At 42.6% G+C, this 23,583-nt stretch overlaps 1 protein-coding gene across 2 annotated transcripts in view; it reads left to right on the top strand.

Annotated features, from left to right (window-relative positions):
- The window catches only part of Dpy19l1 (dpy-19 like C-mannosyltransferase 1), a 100,559-nt gene extending 77,769 nt beyond the window's left edge, over positions 1-22,790 (top strand). The window contains exons 14-23 of one of the 2 annotated variants that reach the window (XM_042280572.2): positions 4,133-4,234; positions 6,195-6,266; positions 8,152-8,201; positions 11,977-12,001; positions 13,329-13,448; positions 14,668-14,842; positions 15,524-15,623; positions 16,669-16,794; positions 20,060-20,249; positions 21,538-22,790. In XM_042280572.2, coding sequence (XP_042136506.2) covers positions 4,133-4,234; positions 6,195-6,266; positions 8,152-8,201; positions 11,977-12,001; positions 13,329-13,448; positions 14,668-14,842; positions 15,524-15,623; positions 16,669-16,794; positions 20,060-20,216 — 927 coding nt within the window. In that variant the 3' untranslated portion in view covers positions 20,217-20,249; positions 21,538-22,790. Of the gene's footprint in view, positions 1-4,132; positions 4,235-6,194; positions 6,267-8,151; positions 8,202-11,976; positions 12,002-13,328; positions 13,449-14,667; positions 14,843-15,523; positions 15,624-16,668; positions 16,795-20,059 lie in introns of both variants that reach the window. The other variant, XM_076575900.1, reaches the window with a different exon arrangement.
- The last annotated feature ends 793 nt before the right edge of the window (positions 22,791-23,583 follow it).

Here is a 23,583-nt window from a genome sequence, read left to right as displayed (position 1 = left end):
TCTACTTAGGCTCCTGCTGGCTTAATTCAGGTGGAATCTATAGCGCCTCTCCTTAGAGTCTGCCCCTCTCCCTTTGGGCCGTTACTGTCATACGTTGGCCCTCGGTGTGTTAGTTAGTGTCCGCAGCACAGGTTCTCATTACTGCTTCATGCTCCCTTCTATCTTAAACGAAGAGAAACAGAACAAGGGGATTATATCGCCTTCTGTATTTATCAACATTTTCTGCCATTTTTATTGCCTTTTCTTCTTGTGCTGGAGGAGGCTTGTTTACCCATAGGACTTACCCATAGGACTCAATTTTCTAATTTTTCATAAGCCAGGTCTCTTAGCAATGGGTTCTGTCAGGTTTTGCTTCTGTTCCAGTGTTTAGTCTTGGTTGGTTGTTGTGGGTTTTTTTTTTTTCTCATTTTGCTGTTTATAAAATTGTTTGTTGACTGTAGTTTCTTTAAAACTTCTGGTCTTTATTCTTTCTAAGAAGCCAATCAATATTCTTTAATAAATATTGATAAAATCACACCTTTCCTGCCTTCCATGCCCCTTTGCTTGTTCCTTGAAGGTCCACACTGCCTTCTGCCCCATTAGCTGTGGGTTTGTGGAATGCTTGGACTCTCTTGGATCCTCTTGTACATGTGTACACTTCCCAGTCCTCCAGGGTTGTAAAAATGTCCATCCCTTAGATGGTTGTCTCACTGTAGCTTCTCACCGTAGCCTTTACAGCTAGCCTGCCCATCTTCTGTTGACATCACTGGGATTGAAGCGGTGGGTTCTGGCGGGAAGGCTTTTATCTTTCATTTCCTGCTGTTGCTGAAGGCAGCACAGATGTTTGTTTCTAATCTGCTCTAAATCAAGTTTTCAAAATTGGGCCTGCCACGCTCACAGAGACCATGCCATTGACCCGGCAAACTAAAGAATCCATAGTGGTGTTGATGGTGCATAGGACAGCCACACACTCCCACTTCTTCAACCAAAGTTCATTTTTATCAGAAAATACAACTTGGTAGTTGTTAGATTAGAAGACTGTGGCGTGGTTGTTTGTGACACTTCTGTCATGTTATAGTTGTTTTGGGGGAGGGAGTTTCTGACTCTCTCTTCCATGTCTACAAGCTCCCACATTCACTGACATCTCACATGGACCCAGTGTTGTGCTCCTGAAGCAAATCTCATTTGCTCATTGTGTTCTTCTGTAGACAGAGTTTCTCTGTGTCCTGGCAGCTGCTCCCAAATAACCACTCAGACTTATTATTAACTATAAATGCTCGACTGTTAGCTTAGGCTTGTTGTTAGCTAGCTCTTATAACTTAAATTAACCCATTTCTATTCATCTGTGTGCTGCCCCAGGCTCGTTACTTCATGTATGTACTTTCCATCCTGCTCACTCTGCATCTCCTCTCGACTCCCGGGACTCCACCCATCTTCCTCCCAGCATCCTGTCTGGCTGTCCTGCCTAGCTACCTGCCAGTCAGCTCTTTTATTAAACCAATCAGAAGGTGCTTTGGCAAAGACACATACATCTTCACAGTAGACAAAAAGATTATTCCATAGCACTGTTTTTTCTTAATAATGCTGAGTGTAGCTGGCTAGTGTTTTAAGAATATTGCCTTTAATCGTGATAGGTATTAGTCATAGTTTTCTTCCTGTAATGATTTTGTCTTCAGGATAGTGATAGCTTCCCACATTTTTGAAGATGGGTTCAGTCTCCTACTTTTGGAGAGTATTTGAGTAGAACTGCGTTCCCCTCTTAGACGTAGGCAGACAGCAGCACTGAAGCCTACAGTCGTAAGGATCCTCTGTGTGAGGAGGTTTGCAGTACCAACTCGACTTTCTTGGGAACTTAGCCATCTGGCTGGCGCTTTGACGGGTGTCCTCAGGGCCACTTTGCCTGTTCTCTGTTTGCTACCGAGTGGAGCATGCTTTTAGAATTGCATGTGCAAGTTTGTGTGTGTGTGTGTGTGTGTGTGTGTGTGTGTGTATGTATGTATGTATATGTATGTATGTATATGGGAAATGGTCTTTTCTTATTAAACAATTAAATTTTCAACTTCTCTAACTTGTATTCTCCATGTATACCATGCATAGCATCGTGTGGGGAAGTGTTGGTACACTGTGGAGGGCTGAAAAGCAGCCTTTCCTCAGATAAATTGGTTGTTTCATGGCTGAAGCTCTTCACATCCATTCTCTGCACTTTGCAGTGGCATGCAAAGGGTCACTAGTGACAGTCAGCTGATGTGCAGTCCCCGCTGAGTTCCTCCCACCTACCTGCAGCTGTGTGTCCTCCGGCCACCCCTTCCCGACCCTGTCCTCTCCCCCACCGTTTTTAACCACCCTTCTTTTGAGAGTCATTTTTGTAGAATCGAGCGTGTAGGAAAATGTGGGGCTCTATTGCTTTTGCCATTCTTATTTTCTGGTAAATTTGTCTTAATTATTCCTGTAAGTAGTATTTTTTGTATACTTTATAAATTTGCTTTCTGTGACTTTCTACATGATCTAAAGGTTTATTAAATTTTGGCCTGTTTAGTTTCCAGTCAAAAAGACTTTTATAGCTATTCCTAGATATTTCTAGTTTTACTGCATTTATGATTAGAAAAAATTTATATGAAATTTCAACATACTGTTATGACAGGCTATATATAAACACTTAATTTTTTTATTGTGCTTAAGGAAAATGTGTGTGTTCTCCCTATAAAGTTTATAGTCTTTATTTATGGACTAATTAATTATATTATGCTGATTTATGTTAAATTTTATCTTCTCTTGCTCCTGGAATAATGCTAACACTTCCAGTGAATACCATCAGCCTGCCCATTTCTCCTACAGCTGCCAATTTCATAGACGTACATTTGGTAGTCCACATACGGGCCTGTGTCCTTTTGCCTTGCTACTCATTTCTCAGCAAAGTATTGTCTTTTCACAAGTTTTCCTATACCCCTATGTGTTTTTATCTTGTATTTTTAATTTTGTGTGTGTGTTTTGGGAGAGATGCAGGGCGAGTTCTCTCTTTCCACTATGGTTTTGGGACTACACTTCGTTCATCAGTTTGCATGGCAAGTCCCTTTGCCCGAGTCTCTCTGGCCTTTGAATTTAATTCTGTGAAATGCCTTGATTACCACCCTAGGTTTTTGTTTCAAACTTACGTTGTTTATTTTCTTTTATGCTTTGGTGTGAACCTATCTTTGGTAGACAACATAATATTGTATTTGTTCCCTTAAGTCAGTTTAAGCATCTGCCCTTTAATTAGATAATTTAAACTCTGTGTATATGGCAGTTGCCTTTTGCTAGGAAGTTTTGCTTCCTTTTCTCTTCTCTCTGGCAGCTCGTGTTTCATCATGTTCCCACATCCTTTCTCCTCCACTCTCACCAGCTCCTGTGCTGTGGGGCCTTCGGCAAAATTGCCTCTTTTCCTAGGCTTTGCAAGTTTGGTGAATGTCTGATGTCTTCCAGCCTTCCTTTTCTCTCTATAAAGTGAAGGAGGCGAATGTGACCTCACGCGTGCCCTTGTTGGCCGTCCGTCAGAGGCGCCTTTTATGCCAAGTCCTCCCATGTCTGCTACCTTTAAACTGTCTGCTAAGTCCCTTCTCAGAATTGAGGATCAGCCTTCCCTATGTACTCCAGACTGGTTTCCTATGTGGTTGTCAGAAGCCTTAAGAGTTCCTGGGCTCATACCACCTGGTAGAGAGCAAGGTGGGCCTGGAGAGCTGTTTTCCCAGGGTTAGCACCAATTTTGTTACCTTGGCTTCCGCCCTCTCCTTTTTCATAAAGGATGTCCTGTTGCAGGATCCTCGTGCACTGTTGGCTTAGAAGAAGTCTAGCAGAAGAAAGCAAGCTAGGGAGCTCTTTTACCAGGTTTAGCACCGTGAGCAGAAAGCCTCAAGGGTCAAAGCCTTGGGCATTGTTGAGTGGGCGGTAGTAGACGTTGGTAGGAAGCTTTGGGAGCTGTCACTCGCTGGCAGAACAGGGGGCACAGCTGTGAGGTTGGAGGAACAGAAGAACAGAACTTTCTTTAACATAAGAGCCCAGATTTGGAACAATGGACTTTTTCATACAGTGAAAACTATTTTTAGATACTGTTAAGATTAAAATGCATAATTATAATGTTTGGCTTAGTATAATGATTCCTGACTTTATTTCTTTCTAGGCTCATATTGGCAACTTATTAACATCAAAATTCTTCAGTTACAAGGATTTTGATACTTTACTATATACTTGTGCAGCAGAGTTTGACTTTATGGAAAAGGAGGTAAGCTCTGACTTCCAATTTTGTTTCCTAGGCTTCAGCCCTTCCCTTTTTCATAAAGGATGCCCTGGTGTTTCAGGGTCTGCATGCACTATTATCTCAACTCAGAAGAAGAAGTTAGCAGCTTAATGCAAGCTTTACCCATTTGTATATTTATTTATGACCTTTTCCATGTTGGTAATTTGGAAATACGCATTCAGAATGCCCACAGTGCTTGGATGGGTGAGCACCGACATTTCCCCAATTGCTTCTTTTCAGAGACAACATTACACAGTTCAGTCAGGTTCTCGAGCTTGTAGGCTCCCACTCACTATGTCGATATTTGAACGATCTCATTGCATTTAAATATCATTGAGCATAGGTTTTTCATATTAACATTTCTCCTTTGAAAACTTGATTCAGATATTTGATATTTATAGGAAAACCTGAGAGTGGGTAGTGGATTGTGAGACAGAATCCTGCAACGTGAATTAATGGTCTTGAACAAACATGTCCTATTCTTTGTGTTATAGTCTACTAGTTTCTAGTAGTATATTTGCAAACAGATATTGTGAAGACAAAATGAGATTTCACACAGTAAGGTGCTTTGAAATATTATTTTCAATACTTCATGAGGTAGTTTGTTTCAACAAGCATATTTATATTAGCCTTGGAAGCACCATCCATGTTGAATTCCTTTATTGCTGTTTATACCTGATACATTTTCCTCTGAGGCTACATATGTGTAGGAATATACTAAACTGGCCATCACTTTATTGACATATTTATTGCTCCTATAATCCCACTCTGATAATTCTATGTCCTGAGTGCCAGGTCAGCAGCCTTCAGTGTAGACTTATCTATTCTTAGTCAAGTGTGCCTTGATGGCTCCAGCTGCGTGTTGGTCTTCATTCATCCTATTTATGATGTTGATACACAATAGCTGATAAAAATATACAAATGATAGTGAGGAAAATCAAAGGAAGAATATCTTGTAGGGTCTTAAAATACCAGTTTATGGGAAATGAAGACTCCTTCAAGAAAGTGGTAAAGACAATAGAAGGTAAATATAAGCAGAGAACTGAGAGGTTGTAGGAGGGGCTGGAGACGACTGAGAACATCGTGCATGCTGCTGTAACCCAAGAGTGGTCATTGCCAGGTCTAGTGAAATAAATTGAGTGTTGAGGCATGGCACGACGTCAGTCAGCTTCAACAGAAAGCCAGGCTCTAGTGTGCCATTCCTGTCTCCGTGTGCATCTGAATTCAGGGACAGTGCTGCCGAGGCAGTTGAGGGTCTGTCACCTGAGGGAGTGCATGTACATCAGTATAGTAGGGAAAGAGACAGACCTTGAATGCTAGTCCCGAACGGTTCCAAACTGACCGGGAAAGATGCTTAAACCATGTAATGGAGTCAACAGAGGAGATCTTTCCTATAATTGACTCACAAAAGTGAAAGAGCCGCATCCCGACAGTAGCTCAAGTAGGGAGGTAACTGAGAGGTGCATAGGACTGTGTTACTAAATACATTTTTATAAATGTATCTGTTGATGAAATATAAAAATTCGTAAACACCGGTCATTATCCAGTGTATATTTGTGTATAAGAAAAAGAAATACAATGGGAAAGAATGTACATAAAATGCACAAGGTAGCTTGTTCCATGTAAATAAGCACTGTTTGCTTGGGATGGATAGTGAGGTCTGCAGTTAGACAAATAGTGTGTGAAGAGAAGACTCTCTGGTTGCCTTTCACATGAGTTTTGGGGACTGTATTTTTAGTGTTTTCAACTCAGCACTGGTGAAATGTGTTTCTATGGAAACATGCTTTAATTTCAGTGATGGGAGTCAGTGGATAGATTCGACTCTTGGTTGATGAATGTTTGCATTTCTCTACTTATGCTTTTAGAAATTCACCCATTTCATCATTTGAAAAGAAGTTTTGTTTGGCTAAAACATTTCCTTCTAACAAATACCCCTCAATTTTAGACTCCACTGAGATACACGAAGACACTGCTGCTTCCTGTTGTTCTCGTCGTGTTCGCTGCAATTGTTCAGAAGGTGTGCTCGCCACGGAATGCCCTGCACAATTAAACATCTTCGTGTTTTTGTATAGTACTTAGGGATATTTGGCTACATGATCACAGGGTAGTTTTGTACTGGTTTATTGAAACATTCGGTATTTTCTTACCCGACGGCCTTTGATGAATGCTTACAAATCTTAAAGATACTCTGCTCCCTGCTAGCCTAAAATAGACCCAGGAAAGAATGGCTTAGGTTCTGATTGTGTATTTCGGAAGTCATGTCTAGAGGTCATAAGTGACTGAGATACAAGTTGATCTACCTATGTCTGTTATTGGCTGGATTTTAATGCTAAGTAATATTTTCAAAAACATTTAATATTTGGCTGTTTTTATATGATAGACGAGCAGTTTGCAGTTACTCCTGAATGGGGTTTATTGTTAATCAAATAGCAGACGTGAGGAACTGCAGTGTATTGATGAACTGGATCATTGCTTATGCTCCAGCTTTGCTTTGATAGTGAAATTCTAAGCCCGTGTGTAAACCAGGCGTGAGAAACATCAATCTCCTGTGAAGAAAAGCAGGTGTGGAACTGTTTCTTAAGTAACTTGTGAAGGCTCTAACTACATGAGATCTAAGAGATGAGATTAGCCTGCGATCGAAGAAGAGCTGACAAAGCCTAACAATTTATTGATCTCTAGTGATTTGGGTTAACACAGAGTATCTATCGGTGGGGTCGTCTGCACTGTGGCTACTGTTCACATTGTGTCTCTACTGTGCCTGGTACTCCCCAGACTATTCCCACAGCATATTTCGGTGTGTTACTCAGCCAGTGACTCATGGGGTAGACAGACACTGCCTTGGAGGATCACAGGTTGTTAGTAGCTCCTTTTGTGCCCATTGTCACCCCAGACTCGGTCTTAGCACCCTCCTCCTATACCAGACACCTGCTGGTCCTCAGCTTGGCACTCAGCATGTTTCAGCCTCTGCCGCTTTACTCGGTTCCATTGGTTCCATTGTGGGCCAGGTGCTGCACCTGCTTTGCACTTTTGCAGTGATTCAGACATAATAATCCTCAAAAATGATCAGATATTGACTGTCAAGAACCTATTCAGACTACAGTGGCCCGGCATGATAGCACAGGCCTTTACTTTTCGCACCTGAGAGACAGAGGCAGGTGGATGTCTGTGAGTTCTAGGCCAGCTAGAGCTGCACAGTGACATGAGACTCTGTTCAGTAAAACAAAACAAAAAACTGCAGCTTTGATGGCCAGATGTGATGGAATATAGCAGGTCAGATGAACGAAGCGACACTGTGACACTGTTTAGTTTAAAGAGCAAAAGATGCAAATAGAAGCTGAGTAATTAGTTTCAAATATTTAAGAGTCTACCATTTGGAAAATAAGACTTTGTTCCTTTTGGTGCCTTAGAAATATGGTCAATGATCAACTCTTGGCAATAGGACTTTTGACCGGGATGCATAAGACAATCAGGAGAGTATTAGAACCTCAGACAGCAGCCCAGCGGCTCCTCTGTGGGTTAAACTAAGGTGTGTGCAAGATGTTGTCTCTGAGGCCCTGTGCCGTTTGTGTGTGTGATTAAGGGAGGTAGTGGCTGCCACTTCTGTGGGTGGGAAGGAGCAGGAGCGTCAGGGCCAGCAAAGCCACCTAATGTTTGCCCCCTCAGGAAGACCATTTCATTCTTCTGAGCGCATTGCTCATGTCCTAAATGGGTATTGTCATTTTCCTAATAGGACTGCTGAATTAGACACATTTAAGTAAGGACTGTGCTAGTACAAGATAATGTTGAAATTATTATTTTCTGAGTGATCTCTTATCTTCATACTTCTCATATTTATATTAAAAGTTTTAACATTTATTTTCTTTATAACAGTTTTTCTAAAGTCTTTAAAAATCCATTTTCAGATTGTTAGTGATATGTGGGGTGTCATAGCTAAACAACAGACACATATAAGGTAAATATGCACTTAATTTTCTTACTTCCATTTATTGACTATTTGCTACAGTATGTACTTTTATGCTTACATGTTGTACACTTCATAAGTGATGATTTCCATTATCACTGTTGCCCTTCTTGTAGAGAATACTGTGCTCTGTGTATTCATTGTCAGTTCTCATCTGGAGAAGCCTGACCATGGCTCCTCACATCCCCTTTCTTGGAGGGGGACACAGCTTTGCCAGCTCAGCAGAGAAAATCAATTACTCTGTTTGGGGACCAATAGGTTGCCATATTGAGAAATAGGGAAGTATGAAACTAGATCCATTCCTCATTTCTTACTCAACTTCCCTAAGAAGCAGTTTTAAAACATAGGTAAGCAAATATACCTAGAGAGAATGTACTTGTAACTGAAGAAGTGAAAGGCCTTTCAGCAGGGTACAACACTTCTTCTACGCTGGCAAGGTTGACAACATCAACCAGAAGTACTTCAGTTTGATGAAAGTTGGCAGAAGCATTATTGAAAGGAAAAGGACAGTTACAGTGAATATTTGTGATGTGTGACTCAGGACTGATGACAGCCAGGGACACCTAAAGAACCTAGAAAAATTAATAGGAAAGTGTTGAGACACACTAGGAAATGAATGGAAGACACAGAAAAGGGAACCACAAGAAAAGTGAGTTTGCCTGTTTCCTCTCCACCACACTTGTGCTCCTTGGACCTTCATATGCACTTCAACAATGGGAAGTTGCCCCTGTCTCTGGGGTTTGCAGGAGTTGAACCCTTTGCCCATTTGTTTCCTGCTCTCCCTTACAGCCTGGCTCTTTCCATAGCCAATAGGAAGAAAGAGTAGTAGTTGAAAGGGTGAATATTTCCACATGACTCATAGAGGCTCAGAAAGGCCTACAGTCTGGGTGATGAAGACATTTTGAATACAATTGAAGTCTTTCTACTTGCCAGATTAGTAAGAATTGGTAATGTCTGGTGCTTGCTTTGCTGGGAGAAATGGGTGTAGTTGGATGTGGCAGGAAGCCACACAGTGGGCCTGCCCTTCAAGCCAGCAGTTCCCCGAGTACACATACATGCTCCAGAAGTGTTCACATGGATGGAGACAGTGGTCAAAGGTTGCTTAGCATGGTGTTGTGTATAATGAGGAAAGTTAATATGGTCAAAATATGTATTAGTACAGAATGGCATTATGGCCAGGTATAAAGTGAAATGTTTTCCCATCTTTATGGGAATAGTTCAGTCATACATCATTGGATTGTTTTTTAAAAAGTCAAATCATATACATATATGGCAACTATGCTTTTAACGTGTGTGTGCACGCGCGTGTGTGCGTGCATGCGTGCGTGCATTTTCTTTTATAACTTGAATTTCCTCACCTTTACACTATTCCCTGAGCTTCGAAGCTCTGATAAAACATGGGGAAATCTTTTACGTCATTTAGAAGCAGTTGGCTGTAACTGTGCCTTGCAGGAAAGAAGAAATGATTCAGGTATATAATGTCAACATTTCTCTTATCTGAGGTATTTTTTATTTTTATTTGTGGAAGAGTTTGGAAAAGCTTCAAAGTTAGAACTATGGTTCTAACTTTGTGAAACTCTGGAAAAGGAAAGTAAAACTTTTCATGGAAAAAGAGATCTGCCTCATCAAGAAGAGCTTTACTACAGAGGGAATTTCAGAAAACCTAAGCTTCGTGAGGTTTTCAGTTCAGTAGGGTTGAAGCTCTCTTGTGGAAAAGGGAATGACATGTTGACATTTCATTTTGCATAAGAACAAAAGTCATGCCATTATAAAATAGAGAGGGGAAGTGAAAAGGCTACATTTAATTTGGATGTGATCACCATTTAATGCTCTATTCGTGGCCCTGGAGATAAAGGAGAGTAGCTGTGCCCTCATGTAGAAACTGCATCAGCTTTGAGGTCATCCTGAGTGCAGGCCTGTCTGGCTGGAGTGCTAGTCTTGGCTTCCTTGCCATCTGTGGGTATGACTGACGATTGTAGCCTGTTAACACATCAGATGCTCAGGAAACAGAGAGGGAGTCTTTGCTTGGCATTATGAGTGAAGAAGGGACATTCCACCACCTTCCGGCTTGGCCTGTGTATTTGTTGAAACCAATGCATACACATCTTTTGAGACTCGATTCCCAAATCAGATTGTGTTCTGCCTAGGTTGGGGAGGATGATCACTGATACAGATGTTCATCTGTGTTCAAGCCCTGGGAACAGCTCTGAGTTTCTCAGTGTTCTTTCTGTTAGAAAGCTTCCAGATCTGTCTCTCCTCTCTGACACCTCCACTCCCCCAGCAGATGGTCTCAGAAGCTGTGAGCTTTGACTCTGCTCTTAGATCCATACCTACCCTAACAGTATGCGGCTCTTGTCATTGTCCTGTTTAGAATCATATCCAGACTTTGACTGTTCCTGCCCACCCTTACCTCCCTGTCACCACTGCCTTCCTGGATTAGTGCCTCCTGACCCCTCACCTCCCGTCAGCCACTCCTCTCTCAGTCTTTGCCTTCTCTCTTCTCCAAGCATGCCATCTTCATGGCTGGCCCAGCAGAACCTCCCTACGCTGGACCTTTTGATCCTGTCTGCTTTTTGCCCCCTGGGTCTCTCAGTCTTCCTGCCTCAGACCCCACTCAGGTATCACTCAGTGTGGATGAGACTGAGGAGCATGTGCCTCTCTAGGTACTCATGTTCCTGCGTGGTACACCATTTCCTGTTCTTTACAGTTCTAGCCACTGGGAGACAAAGTCTTATTTGCCCTTTTTTTTCCCTCTTTGACTTATATCTAAACTGAGAGGATAAGGATTTGTTCTCTTTTGTTGTTCCTCTGTCTATCTCCTGTGTGTTCAGTACTCAGTGAACTTGAAGAGATGGATGGAGAGATCCATACCCAAGACTCTTGCAGGTCCCATTTTAATGGGGAAGGGGAAGTGAGGTGATATGCCAAAAACAAGTGTGAGCCCTGTCTCCTCTAAGATAGGCAGTGGGATAGGCATGGCCACGGAATGGGCACTGGTGTAGGACACAAGCTTCTCTGGTGGCTTTCGGGTCAGTTAGCGTATGAGCAGGTCATTGCAATCAGGAGAGAACAAGGAGGAGGTAGCTGTCCAGGGAGAGAAGTGGGGTCATTGAAGGAGCTGCACTGCAGATGATGAAATGAGAGCATTGCAGAGGGACCTCATCTGTTTTAGACTGAAGCAAAGGAGTAGGCAGCTTGCTGGCCCTTTCTGTACTGCTCTTCTTGCTACTGTGGGAATTGATGGAGGACCAGGAAAGACGAGGGCAGGACTTGTCAGTCTCTAAGCATATAACCAGATTTAAAAAAAAAAAAAAAAGCATGTTCAAGCAAAGCCAAGGGCAGATGCTACCCCTGTTTTGATGTTAAACCCTGGTGCTGAGCAGACTGCAGTGCGGCTTCTGTGGCCCTGTCACCTCTATTGCAGCGTAGTACCTAGAGCTCAGGGCTCACTAGGGCACGAAGCAGGGACATGAGCTGTGAAGGCCTCACAGTTCTTCACTTGGTGCCTTGAGTGAGCTGGTGTGCACACCGTGATTATTGGCATAGTAAATGTGTACCTAGTCAGACACACATTACCATTTTAAAAACAAACTGTCTTAAGTGGTTGTACACTAGTGTTGGGATAAAACTTGCAGTTATTTTGATTTACTGATATGTGTCTGGGGGGAATACTATAGAAGTTGTCAAAAGCTCATATTTGTAGATAAAAGAACAAATAAAGGAAGTGAGTGCCTCAGTAATGAGTCATTTTTTTTCCCTATTTCAGAAAACACCAATTTGATCATGGAGAGGTAAATATTTAACATTACTAAGACTTTACTTATTTTGATATATATTTGTAGATTTTGTTTTATACTCCTGATATCTAGGTTTATTGACATTTGTCATTAATTTATCTTTAAGATTGTTTGGTGTGTGTGTGTGTGTGTGTGTGTGTGTGTGTGTGTGTGTGTGTGTGTGTCGGAGAGAATGTTAGAAGCTGATTGGGTGATTCTTTTGCTGAAATGATAAACACTTTTGGTCTGTGAGTGAGTCCTTACAGTAATAGCGGTTCCTAGAGCCCAGTGTATGTGAGGCAGGTGTGTGAGGTGCCGTTGCATGGTGGAATGCCACAGTTTTCTCCACGCACCTTGTCCTGAAGCTTCAGAGGTGTGACTGGCTTCTGTTCCCACCTTCCTGAGATGGGTCAGCTTCCACACAACTCAGGGTAGAGCACTGTGGTTGAATGGCAGTGGCCTTCATTCCCTGACCACCTCCATGCCTTGGTCTGATGGCAGAAGAAAGGCAGATCCAGACCTCAGGCTGTGTGAACTGCAGACTTGGCTATGAGCACAGTTGCACAAAGGCTTGACTCGGTAGCTCTCTAAACTGAGGCAGCCGGAAAGTACATTTTAACCATTTCTCTATGCCCGTAGATTTTAACCATTTCTCTATGCCCATAGATTTTAACCATTTCTCTATGCCCATAGATTGAGGCAGGTGATATCTGTATGGCCCCTCCCCCTACCAAGCCAGGGCCCAGCTCAGAAAATGGGGAGTGGGGGAGGCTGTAAGAGCCAGGAGTCAGGGAGGACAGGATAGGACCCCTACAATCCTGAACACACAGTGGATGTGGTCACCTGTACAGGCTGTCTGCATTCTAGCATGGAGGGGGGGGGTCTGAGCCTTCATCCCTAACTGAGAAGCTCTTGACAGTTGTTGGCTTCTAAGGGAGGGAGGATCAGTTTTCTTTAAAGATGTGGCCCCTGGTAGGTCCACAGTGCTCCAGCAGATGGTCTCAAAGCCATGAGAAGGTGGGGGAGAGAAGGGAGAAGGGAGGGGTGGATGTGTGTATGTACAGGCAGCACAAATTAGACTCTGGGTTTTTGTTGTTGTTTGTTTGTTTTCTAAGGAGGACACAAAGTTACGGTGTGAAGTGTTTGGGGATGTGGATCTGAGAGGTGCTAGAGGAAGAAGTGGGGAATGATTATGTTCAAAAATGCCTCAGTTGGAATTCTTAAAGAATTAATGAAACTATGACATAGAGTCATCTGGGAAGTCATTTCTGCATGTCCAGATGAACAGTATATTCTTGATGTGACAGATGGTAACACGGGCCCCTGTCTTCCCTCCCTGCAGTTGGTCTACCATGCTCTGCAGCTGTTAGCCTACACGGCGCTCGGCGTCCTGATCATGAGGCTGAAGCTCTTCCTGACACCGCACATGTGTGTGATGGCGTCCCTGATCTGCTCCAGACAGGTAACTTGGCAGGGACGGTGAGTGCTACCAGGTGGTCCTGAACCGGTGCTGACTGGCAGCCGTCATTACCACTGCAGCTCTTCTGGGTCTGTACACAGCTTCCTAAAGCCAGTGGCCCACGCTGATCATGGCTGCTCTTCTACTGTGTAGAACTGTCCTTGGCAACAGCAGGTGCCAAATCATTGCAGACTGGGTCACCTGTAATCAGTCAGGTGCTGATAGAAAGTGCTATAGTTCAGCTATAGAATTTTTTTAAATATTTATATCACATAATTTCTAAAAATGGATTTCAAGTTATCTTTCAAATTATATTGTCTTATTCAGAATCAAGTTTTAAAATGTTTTTTGTGGTATGTACATTTGTATGTGTGTCCCCAGTTTTACTCTAAAGTTTAATTGTCCTTGACTGTTTACTCTTATCTGCCATGTAATTATATTCAGAGATTTTCATTCCTCTGTGGTATTGCTGTCTCATCAGTCAGCCCGCCAAGGTGCAGAAGCATCGCCTCTGTTAACTGCAACGAGGTTTACGAAGCTTGAAATCCAGCTCCCAGTCAGGCAGGGATGCCCACGGAAGAGAACAGTGGGCAGTGCTGTTACTTAGTGTGGACTGCCGTGTGGGCTCCAGGCTCCCATCACCATGCACACACTGTGTTAGAGAGGCCCCAGCTCCTTCATTCCTGTCCATTAGGCAGGGTTGGGACAGGAAAGCTGGTAGCAAGTCCTCCATCTGGACTCCCATCCCACTAGTGTGTACCGTGTTCTGAACTTAGGACTCTGCACTGGGTTAAGCTTGCTCCTGCTGTGGTACTGGAGATCAAACCCAGGCTCACAGGCAAGTGTTCTACCTGTGAGCTGTGTCCCTAGCCTGTCCTGAACCCACTTATAAATGGGCTCTCATTTCTATTTGGCTGGACCTTGTAAATCAAGCAGGTGATCTGGCTCTTCCTACAATGCTTCTTGGGCTGCCCCTCTTGGGTAGAATTGTTTTCATGCTAACGATCATTGTTGAAGGACTCTTTGCTGGGCCAGCAAGGTGACTCAGTGACCTGAACTCAGTCCCTGGAATTCTAGTTAGGTGGAAGGAGAGATCAGGTTCCACAGAGGTTGTCTTCTAACCTCTCACCCTCCCACGGGTTGAGTTCTTCCTCAGGATGGTTTCTTCCTGGAACACACTGCTTTGCCCTGACAGTGACCGGTGTTTTTGCTGTGATTTCAGCTGTTTGGATGGCTCTTTGGCAAAGTGCATCCTGGTACTGTTGTCTTTGCTGTATTAGCAGCAATGTCCATTCAAGGCTCAGCAAACCTACAAACCCAGTGGAACATTGTAGGGGAGTTCAGCAATCTACCACAAGAGGAGCTCATAGAGTGGATCAGATACAGCACAAAACCAGGTAAAAACAAGAACACCCTGTTACTTTTTATCTAGCTAGGATTCTTTTTCTCCATAATTATATGTTACCACAAAATCTTATCCTTGTTTAAAGAATCTGTTACTACTGGGTACATGGCTTAAAGGGGGATTCTGTATAACCTTAGTAATTTATTTTGCTATTTTTGTAAATTTAAATTTATAAAAGTTTTCCGAAGTTGTAGGTGCTACATTGAGCATGATTCTGTTATGTTTCTTTCCTTAATAGAATTTCAGTATTAGCCTCCCCATTCCCTCTTACTGGTGACATGCTCTTTAATCCACATGTTCCTATGGAAACTTATTGTCCCAATGTGAAGTGGTTGACTCTTTCAGAGTTACTTGATACTGTGAAATGTTCTTAGTCAGTTGGATGCTGCTCCCCAAGATACTGAAAAAGGAAAGAGAAGGGAATGTGATAAGCACTTCTCAGCGCTGATGAGTGTTCCCCAAGCCCGGCTGCAGATCTGTACTCTGCCAGCTTCCTGGCTTCATTCTGCTGCTGCCCTTGAACCTGTATCTTGTGACTCCAACACCCCCGCTTCCCCCCCCCCCCCCCGGGCCCCAGGCGGCTCTGTTACTTGTGACTTAGCTGGGCTCTCTCGAAGGAAACCCCTGCTGATGCTTGCCCAGCGTGTTCCTGAGACCATGTCGTTGCTTCCAGATGCAGTGTTTGCAGGCGCCATGCCCACCATGGCCAGTGTGAAGCTCTCTGCTCTGCGGCCTGTGGTGAACCACCCTCATTATGAAGATGCAGGTCTGAGGTTAGTGTGCAGACTCATGCGGGAAAGGACAAGTGCTCATGCAGGTAGACAGTGAGTGAGGAACCCACAAGAGTGGAGTATTTCACAGAAGATAGGGTCAACAGGGTTATTTCAGAGTCATTCATGGGAAAGGAGATGCTGAAATGAGATGGCTGGGCTAGAAACAGAACTGTCTGGGCTCAATGGTGCAGCAAAGCTGTTTTCTTTGTGTTGTTACCTGTTCCACAGAAAGAAAATCCAGTCAGTTGTCCAAGATAGCTAGGCCTCCCCATGCCGTCATCCACAGTTGTCCTACTCTCCAGTTTAAGGATTTTAGTGACGCCTCCTCCTTACGGGCTTTTTTCTTGAAATCCGAGGAGTCATTATTCTGCTCTGCTTTTATGAAATTGTTTGCTGTAATGAGCTTAGATATTTTTTGATGGTATAAGACTTGTTTTTCCCATAAACGATGCCTTGCATTCTCCTAGAAGAGGTGAAGATTTAATATCAATGTACTTCCTAGAGGAGATAAAGCTATTCATTTCCCAAATGATCAGATGAATACTATTAGTATATTGTTTTGCATAACAACAGGGTATAGATTTTATAAATAAAAAGCTTTTTCATTTTAAAAAATCCATTTCAATGAATGAATTTCCAAAGCAATTTTATAGAGTGAGTTTTTCTTAAATCTAAAAGTCAGGTGGGGAGCCTGTGGGCTGTGCCCTTGGCCTTTGTTTAGCATTGCTGGGGTGTTTGCTCTCAGCCCTGTCTGCAAACAGGGTTGCTGGACAGTTAGAAACAACAGCAAGTGAACAAAGAGAAGACAGAGTTTGGAAACGTGGGCTTGTATTAGAGCCACGCCCCTTCTTCTAGGCCCCACAGGCGAATTCTGCCTTCCAGTTGTCTGCTCACCCCAACCCCCTTGCAAACTCCTCCAGGGTGTCTGCACCTCTTCCTCCTCTGGAGTGTGCTTGCTCCATGCCATGCTTGCTTCCAGATAGTGTTGAGTGTATCCTTTTTAGTCTTGAAAGATTGTTTGCCTACTTACTTTTTTTTCTTGAAGAGCCCGAACAAAAATTGTGTATTCGATGTATAGCCGCAAAGCAGCTGAAGACGTGAAGAAGGAATTGATGAAATTGAAAGTGAATTACTACATTCTAGAAGAGTCATGGTGCATAAGAAGATCCAAGTGAGTATCCATATAATTAATAGCTTATAGTATGAGTCAACACCTGTACATAGTCAGACCTTTTTACTCATTATAGAAATATACTTTTAAATAGTGATATGCATGTATATATTGCCTAAAACTAAAATATACCCATTTTTAAATAGGTAATTGTAGATGAGTTTTTATAACCTTTTACATTTTCAAAGAAAACTTTCCTTAATTCTAGCAATGGAAGTTAAATAAAGTTAAAATAATTATATTGAAAAGGAAATCATGCAGGTTCTCACTGATGCTTTTTTTTTTAACCTTTTTTTCCTTTAATAACGAATGTTGCTCTGTTGTCTAGCCTGGCTCTGAGCTGTCCTGAACTGATGCTTCTAATTCAGCCTTCTGAGGATCTAGGCTTATGGACGTACACCACTGTGTCCACTGTCACAAATGCTAGTGAAAGATGGGGCTGGCCACTGAGGGGACTTGCAGAATGTCAATAGCAGGTGTTACGAAGACAGATGGGGCTCCTAAGCCAGTTCTTTGCCCCTTCACTTTTCCCCAGCGTGTTGGGCTCTGGAAAACCAAGATTAGGTTTATGAATTCTCAGTTGTCGTGTTCTCTACCACCCAAAGTGTGGTGACAGTTCAGCCTTGATGTGTGTGAGGACTTTAAGGGTGGAAGCCAAAAGCCCAGCCTTACTATTCTAGGTCAGAGGTCCTCAACCTTCCTAATGCTGTGACCCTTTAGTATAGTTCCTCATTTTGTGGTAACCCCCAACTATAACATTATTTTCGTTGCTACTTCATAACTGTAATTTTACTGCTGTTATGAATTGTAATGTAAATATCTATGTTTTCCGATGGTCTTAGGTTACCCTATGAAACTGTCATTCAATAACCCTCATAGGTCATGATCCACGGGTTGAGAACCACTGTTCTGTGTGTTCTGCTCTGTAGCATCCAATGTTAATAAGGCTATTCAAAAAGGTGCAGTGGGACCTCTAAGTGGGGGCTGTCACTGGTAGGCTCTCTGGCAGTTAATCAGATGGAAGCAAAGTGAAAAATTATGTCTTGTACACAATGAACATTTACTAAAGGGAGTCAGGCCAGTATGGCGTTGGCTTACGGCAGCAAAGTGAGAAGTGACCCAAGTGTCCGCCCAGGAGAGAGGCCTTCAGTAATCCGGAGCTCGGAGCTGCCAGCTAGGAAAGGTGCAAATGGCTCTTTGTGCACCAAGACACAGAAAACAGCACATTGTATTCTCAGTTCTCTGAGAGCAACTCAGAACTGCCCCATTTGTTTATGTTGTGTGTGAGTGGGAACACGGGTCAGAGCTCTAGCAGGATAGTTAGATGCTCATGTCCATAAACAGTGCTCTGAGAAATGATAGTCAGGGCTAATGGATGTACCTGCCAAGTGGTGAATATTGAGCTGGATAGTCACAAAGGATAAGAATAAATGGAACTTGGACTTCCTAGAAATATTTTCTTCTCATTAAAAAAAAAGAAAGAAGAAAGGGAGGGAGGGAGGTAAAGAGAAAAAGGAAGGAAGGAAGGGAGAGAGAAAAAAGAAAAATTAGAAAGAAAAGTAACTATGACAAAACAGCCATGATCAACTTTCTGTAATTTTTTTCTCTTTTTCTTCTTCTTTTTATTGTTTATATTGGGAATTGAATGTAGGGCCTCATACATGCTATTAAAGCAGCACTTTTTCCATTTTCTTGTTTTGAGATATCATCTCAGTAATTTGCTCAGGCTAGCCCTGAACTTGAGATAGACCTACTTCAGCCTCAGATGTAGGTGGGATTATAGGCCTGTGCCACCAGCACCAGCTTTTCTTTTTCTTCAGATCTTCCAAAGCAAGTAAAAATAGAAGACCAGACTAGCCTTGAACTCACAGAGATCTGCCTGCCTCTGCCTCCCAAGTACTGGGATTAAAGGTGTGCACCACCATGCCCATCTACTTACATTATTATTTATAAAATATATCATTGGCTGTGCCTGGTAGCACACATGTAATCCTAATATTCCTGTACTTCAAACCTTGGGACTCTGAGACTGGAAGGTTACATGTTTAAGGCTATCCAAGGTCACATGATGATTTTTTTGGGGGGAAAAGTACATCATATTTGAGATTTCATTTAGCTAAGATGTAAGCTTACCACTGTAGGTCTCAGAAAGTCTATATATCCAGAAATGAGCTCAAACTGGGCTGTAGGAGGATTTCTGGTGGTTTAAAAAGCCAGCATCCCTCAGGAAGTTGTGAAATCAGTTCACATCTGCCAAAAGGAGTCATTTCCCTCACCTCTGTCAGAAGGGACATATGCCTCTGTTGGCATGCACGCGTGGTTGCATACCAAAGCCTATGCTGTGCCTGCGGGCTCCCTCACTGTCTTCTCACAAGTGTGCGTCTCACCTGCTAGACATTTCCAAGTCCACACAAGCGTCCTGGCCCTTCTCCTCAGCTCCTGGTCTCTGCCCTGTGTCCCAGCTCTGTAACTCTTCCCTCACTATTCTCTCTTGCTGTTCGTGTTCCTCTCACAGGTAGCCCTGGCCATGTCCAGTCTGCTTTTTTCTCTCTCCGCTCTGGACTCTGGATATTTTTTTTTCTCTTTTACCTACAATTAAAGCCTTAACCATGCCTTGGAGTGGGTGCATTGGCAGTTTATTTGATGTGCCCCTCTCGTAACAATCCCAATAAGACTTTCTTTAAATTGACTCATTTTAGAGTATAACGAATACACCTTCCCTGTGAACTAAGCAAATTTCATCATCTTTAAAACTAATAATTTTGTGCATTGTGCCTGGTGCTGTAGATACTTAACTGCCCTCAGTCTGCACGTTCTGAGTGGCGAACCAGTGCATGGGCATCTTCCCCTTTCACACAAGTGGAAACCCACTGCAAACCAGTGCATGGGCATCTTCCCCCTTCACACAGGTGGGAACCCACTGCAAACCAGTGCATGGGCATCTTCCCCCTTCACACAGGTGGGAACCAACTGAGGGAAAGTAACCATGACAACACATTCTTGACAAGTAGCAGAGGCCGAGCTTCCGAGGGCCTCTGAGCTGTTGCCCTGTATTCTGTAGGTCTGTCCTTATATACCCTGTTGCTGTGTTTCCCATGTCCTAAAGGGGAGCTATGGCAGCTTACAAAAATAAAGGATTATGCGATTTTAAATGATATAATGTAAGTAGGAGAGCTGAACTGAAATGAGGTGCGTGGGCAGTGTTCTGTGCTGTGTGCAGTTGGATAACATGCATTGATTTTCACATGTGCATTTACTCTTCTAGGCCTGGGTGCAGCATGCCTGAAATCTGGGATGTGGAGGATCCAGCCAATGCTGGGAAGACACCCCTGTGTAACATCTTGGTGAAGGAGTCCAAGCCTCACTTCACCACAGTGTTCCAGAACAGCGTTTACAAAGTCCTAGAAGTCATCAAAGAATGACTGCCATGTGCACCGGCTCCAGAGACCGCATCAGTAATGAATGGCTTTACTGCTTTGCCACTAAGTCGTGTATCGTTTTCACTCAGATTGCAAAACCTTTAAAAGTCTTTCAAAGTAACTGTTTTCAAATGGAAAACATTTTATTTGGTCAATTTGTCATTCTGATTGTAAAAATGACTTACATCAGATCAATTAGTTACTGTTTCAGTGCACCTGTTAAAATTTGCTATGCAAATGAGTATATGCTTGTACTTCATTTAAATATTTGTGTTAGAGTGAACAAAGCCATCTGTGTAGAAATACATCATGGGTCATGACAAAGATGATATGAAAACAAAGTTCTTTCTGAACTGTTGAGGGCCTGTTAACCCACCTTGCTTCTTACTTACCTCCTGGTCTTACCTCTGGACACTCGGGTGACTCTGTCCCAATCTTGTCAGCCCATCTAACCATGAGTCCAGGTGCAGCTGGCCTCTGGGTCCCCTGCACATCCCACTTCCTGGTGCTCTTTTGTTCTGTATGGCAATTGTGAATCAAGTGTTCCTGCCCATTGTTCCCAGACTCCTGGATGTGGTGGGAGGAACAGCTCCTTAGTTCCCAGCCATGTGGCATCTGCCTCTTCCCACACAGACTTTTTGTCTCCCAAATAAATGCTATCTTGTCTTTAGGTTGATTAGCAAGTGCTTATTCTTGGTTTAAAAAAAATTAGTAAATGTGTATTTTTCTCATTTTTAGTATTAATCAAATATTATATTTTAATATTTTTAATCCATTTAAAATTTTTTCATGATTAATTACAGTTTTAAGAAAAGCTATTTTGGACAACCTCAAATATGATGCATCTAGATCCTAATATATATAGAGACGTAGCTTATGGTAGACTGTAGTATATGGTAATTTTTCTTTACTATTAAGATAAAACATAACTAACTTTTCTGTCAAAATGTAAATGAATAATGATAATAGAATAGAGTTTTTCTATTTTGCTTTCAAAATTGCCTGTCTTTAATGAGACAAAGCCTTAAGCCTTATAATTTTACCTAAAATAAAAAATTCAGTATGAGGAATGAGTATGTTCAGTCTTCCCCATTTTTTTCTTCCTTGTTTTTTTTTTTTGTTTGTTTTTTGAAAAATTTCCAAACATGCTTTGAATTTCTTATACAAATTTTGTTTCTTAGAAGTTAATTTGTATGAAATGGGAATCTTCAAAACCATGGATCTTCATTGTTGTAAGAAATGGTTTTCAGGTTTTAAATTCTAAGCAAATTGTGACCATGGCTGACTACACATTTAATTACAGTCTTCTCTTTATTAACCACAGGCTGATTAACCTCAGCGTGGATTGCCCTTGAGACCGGAGTCCTCAGGGATGGCTTCCGGTGCCCACTCCTGGCAGCCACAGAAGAGCTGTTCTCTTTCTGCCTTCTTACCAGAGCCCAAGGACAAGCTTGTCTGGGGGAAGCGCGGGCTGCTCTTATTGGTCACCCTGCAAAAGACGGCATGTGAGACCAAGTGTGGCCTCACTGTCCCCAGAGCCAGCCTCACCTCCCAGGGTCTCCCTCCCTGGAGCTGCCCAGGGACTGTCCTTCCTTCCCAGTGTCAAACACTCGGACTGTGCTTCCTCACTCGGAGCTTAGTTTTGTTTATAAGCTTTTACCAATTCAGTAAACAGGGAAGCGGCTGGAGATAGGTGGGTTAGGCGTTTCAGTGATGGGGCAGGGATGCGAGGAAGTGGAAGAGGGCTGCTGAGGTTGGAGAGGAAGAGCGGGCATGGGCGTGAGGGGGCGTGCACGCCCTGCTCCTCCGCACTCGTTCTGCAGCCTGAGATGGCTGGTGTGTGCATACAGCAGTTAGACTTTTTTTTTTTAATCACCTTTTTAAAGTTCTTTTCTATGCTTACCCTCTAACGGTTCCCTTCATAATAAGTTCATGTGTAATGATTAGAAATTCTGTACAGAGAAACAAAACATTAAAATACTATTAGAGCCAGTTCACATGCTGGGAAACATTAAAAGTAGTCTAAATTAGTTCTTTGCAGAAGCCTTTTATAACAGTATTTCTTAATGTAACTCCACCAGCAAGCTCTGCTTATATTTTAGGCAAGTCAGCTTGGAACAGAGGCCTTGGGGGTCCACTGCATATTTAGCCTCCAGCACATCCAGCAGCAGCCGGTGCTCTGTGGCATAAACACTTTTATGGCGACATGGAGCAGTAATAGATTCTGTGTAGCTGACAATGCAGCATTAAAGCTCAGTATTTTGCATATTTTTAGCATTTACAAATATTTTTGCTTTAGTGTGAGCAAAGTAAGGCAAGACAGGAGGCGATTGAAATAGTTATTGTTGTGACATTTTAAAAAAAAGCTGGGTAATACTTCCATAAAAAATAAGCCTCTAAAATGCCTGACAGAAAATGTGTGCTGTTAAAGTAGGCCAATAGCATTAAGGAGAAAATAAAAGGATGTGTCCCAAATAAAGTGATAACTGCATAGGAGTATTGTATTTTTATGAATTTTATGCCCCTTGTTTACATGTACTATATATGTTAAATAAAAAATACATGAACATTGTACAATGTGTTTTCTTTGCCTGCTATTTTCCTTTGCACCCTGACTATGACCGCGCACATTTTCATTTCTAGTCAGATGGCCATGAACTGGTCTGTACCAAAGTGCAGGCCTCTTTGAAAAAGGATAGTCACCACAGGGCCCATTGTTGATGGTAGGTGCTAGAATCATCCAAAACTTTGTTATGTGTATGGTCAAAGCCACATGTTCTGTTGTCCTTTTCAGCAAGGGACATATGTGTTGGTATAATTACAGAGTTGCTGACAGCTTTCCCCATACATTATACCACGGACAATTTGCTATAAAAGATTCCTCAAATTACAGTCCATATATGTGTGCATTATTTTTTATCCTGCTCAGAAGGAAGGCAGTTTAGTTGTGTTCATCCATGTAGAGCTGACTTTCTAACACAGTTGCACTTTGATTCTGACAATCTCATGGAGAATAATGTTCTCAAGCTAGTAGTGGCCATCAGAGATACCTGCAAAGTCTGCAAGTGGCCCTTCCACCGAAGTTTCTCACTTGGCTGGTCTAAGATGGGGACCCCAGGAGTTACATTTTTGTTAGCATATAGTAGTTATACATGATGGGCTTCATTTTGATATTTGCATACATGAATATGTTTGGGTCACTTTCACCCATCCGTTGTCCTCCCTTGTCCCCTCCCACTCCCACTGTTCTTTTCCTCTTCCCAAAGTGTCCCCTTCTACTTTGATGTCTTTCATGTGTGTGTGATTCAGCGTATTTATATAGATGTTTATAACTTCATAAGAGCGTGGGTGAGGGATTGATTACAAGAGC

Source organism: Peromyscus maniculatus, chromosome 7, assembly GCF_049852395.1.
Source record: "Peromyscus maniculatus bairdii isolate BWxNUB_F1_BW_parent chromosome 7, HU_Pman_BW_mat_3.1, whole genome shotgun sequence".
NCBI classification, from domain to species: Eukaryota; Metazoa; Chordata; class Mammalia; order Rodentia; family Cricetidae; genus Peromyscus; species Peromyscus maniculatus.
This window is presented reverse-complemented; position numbering and strand designations above follow the sequence as displayed.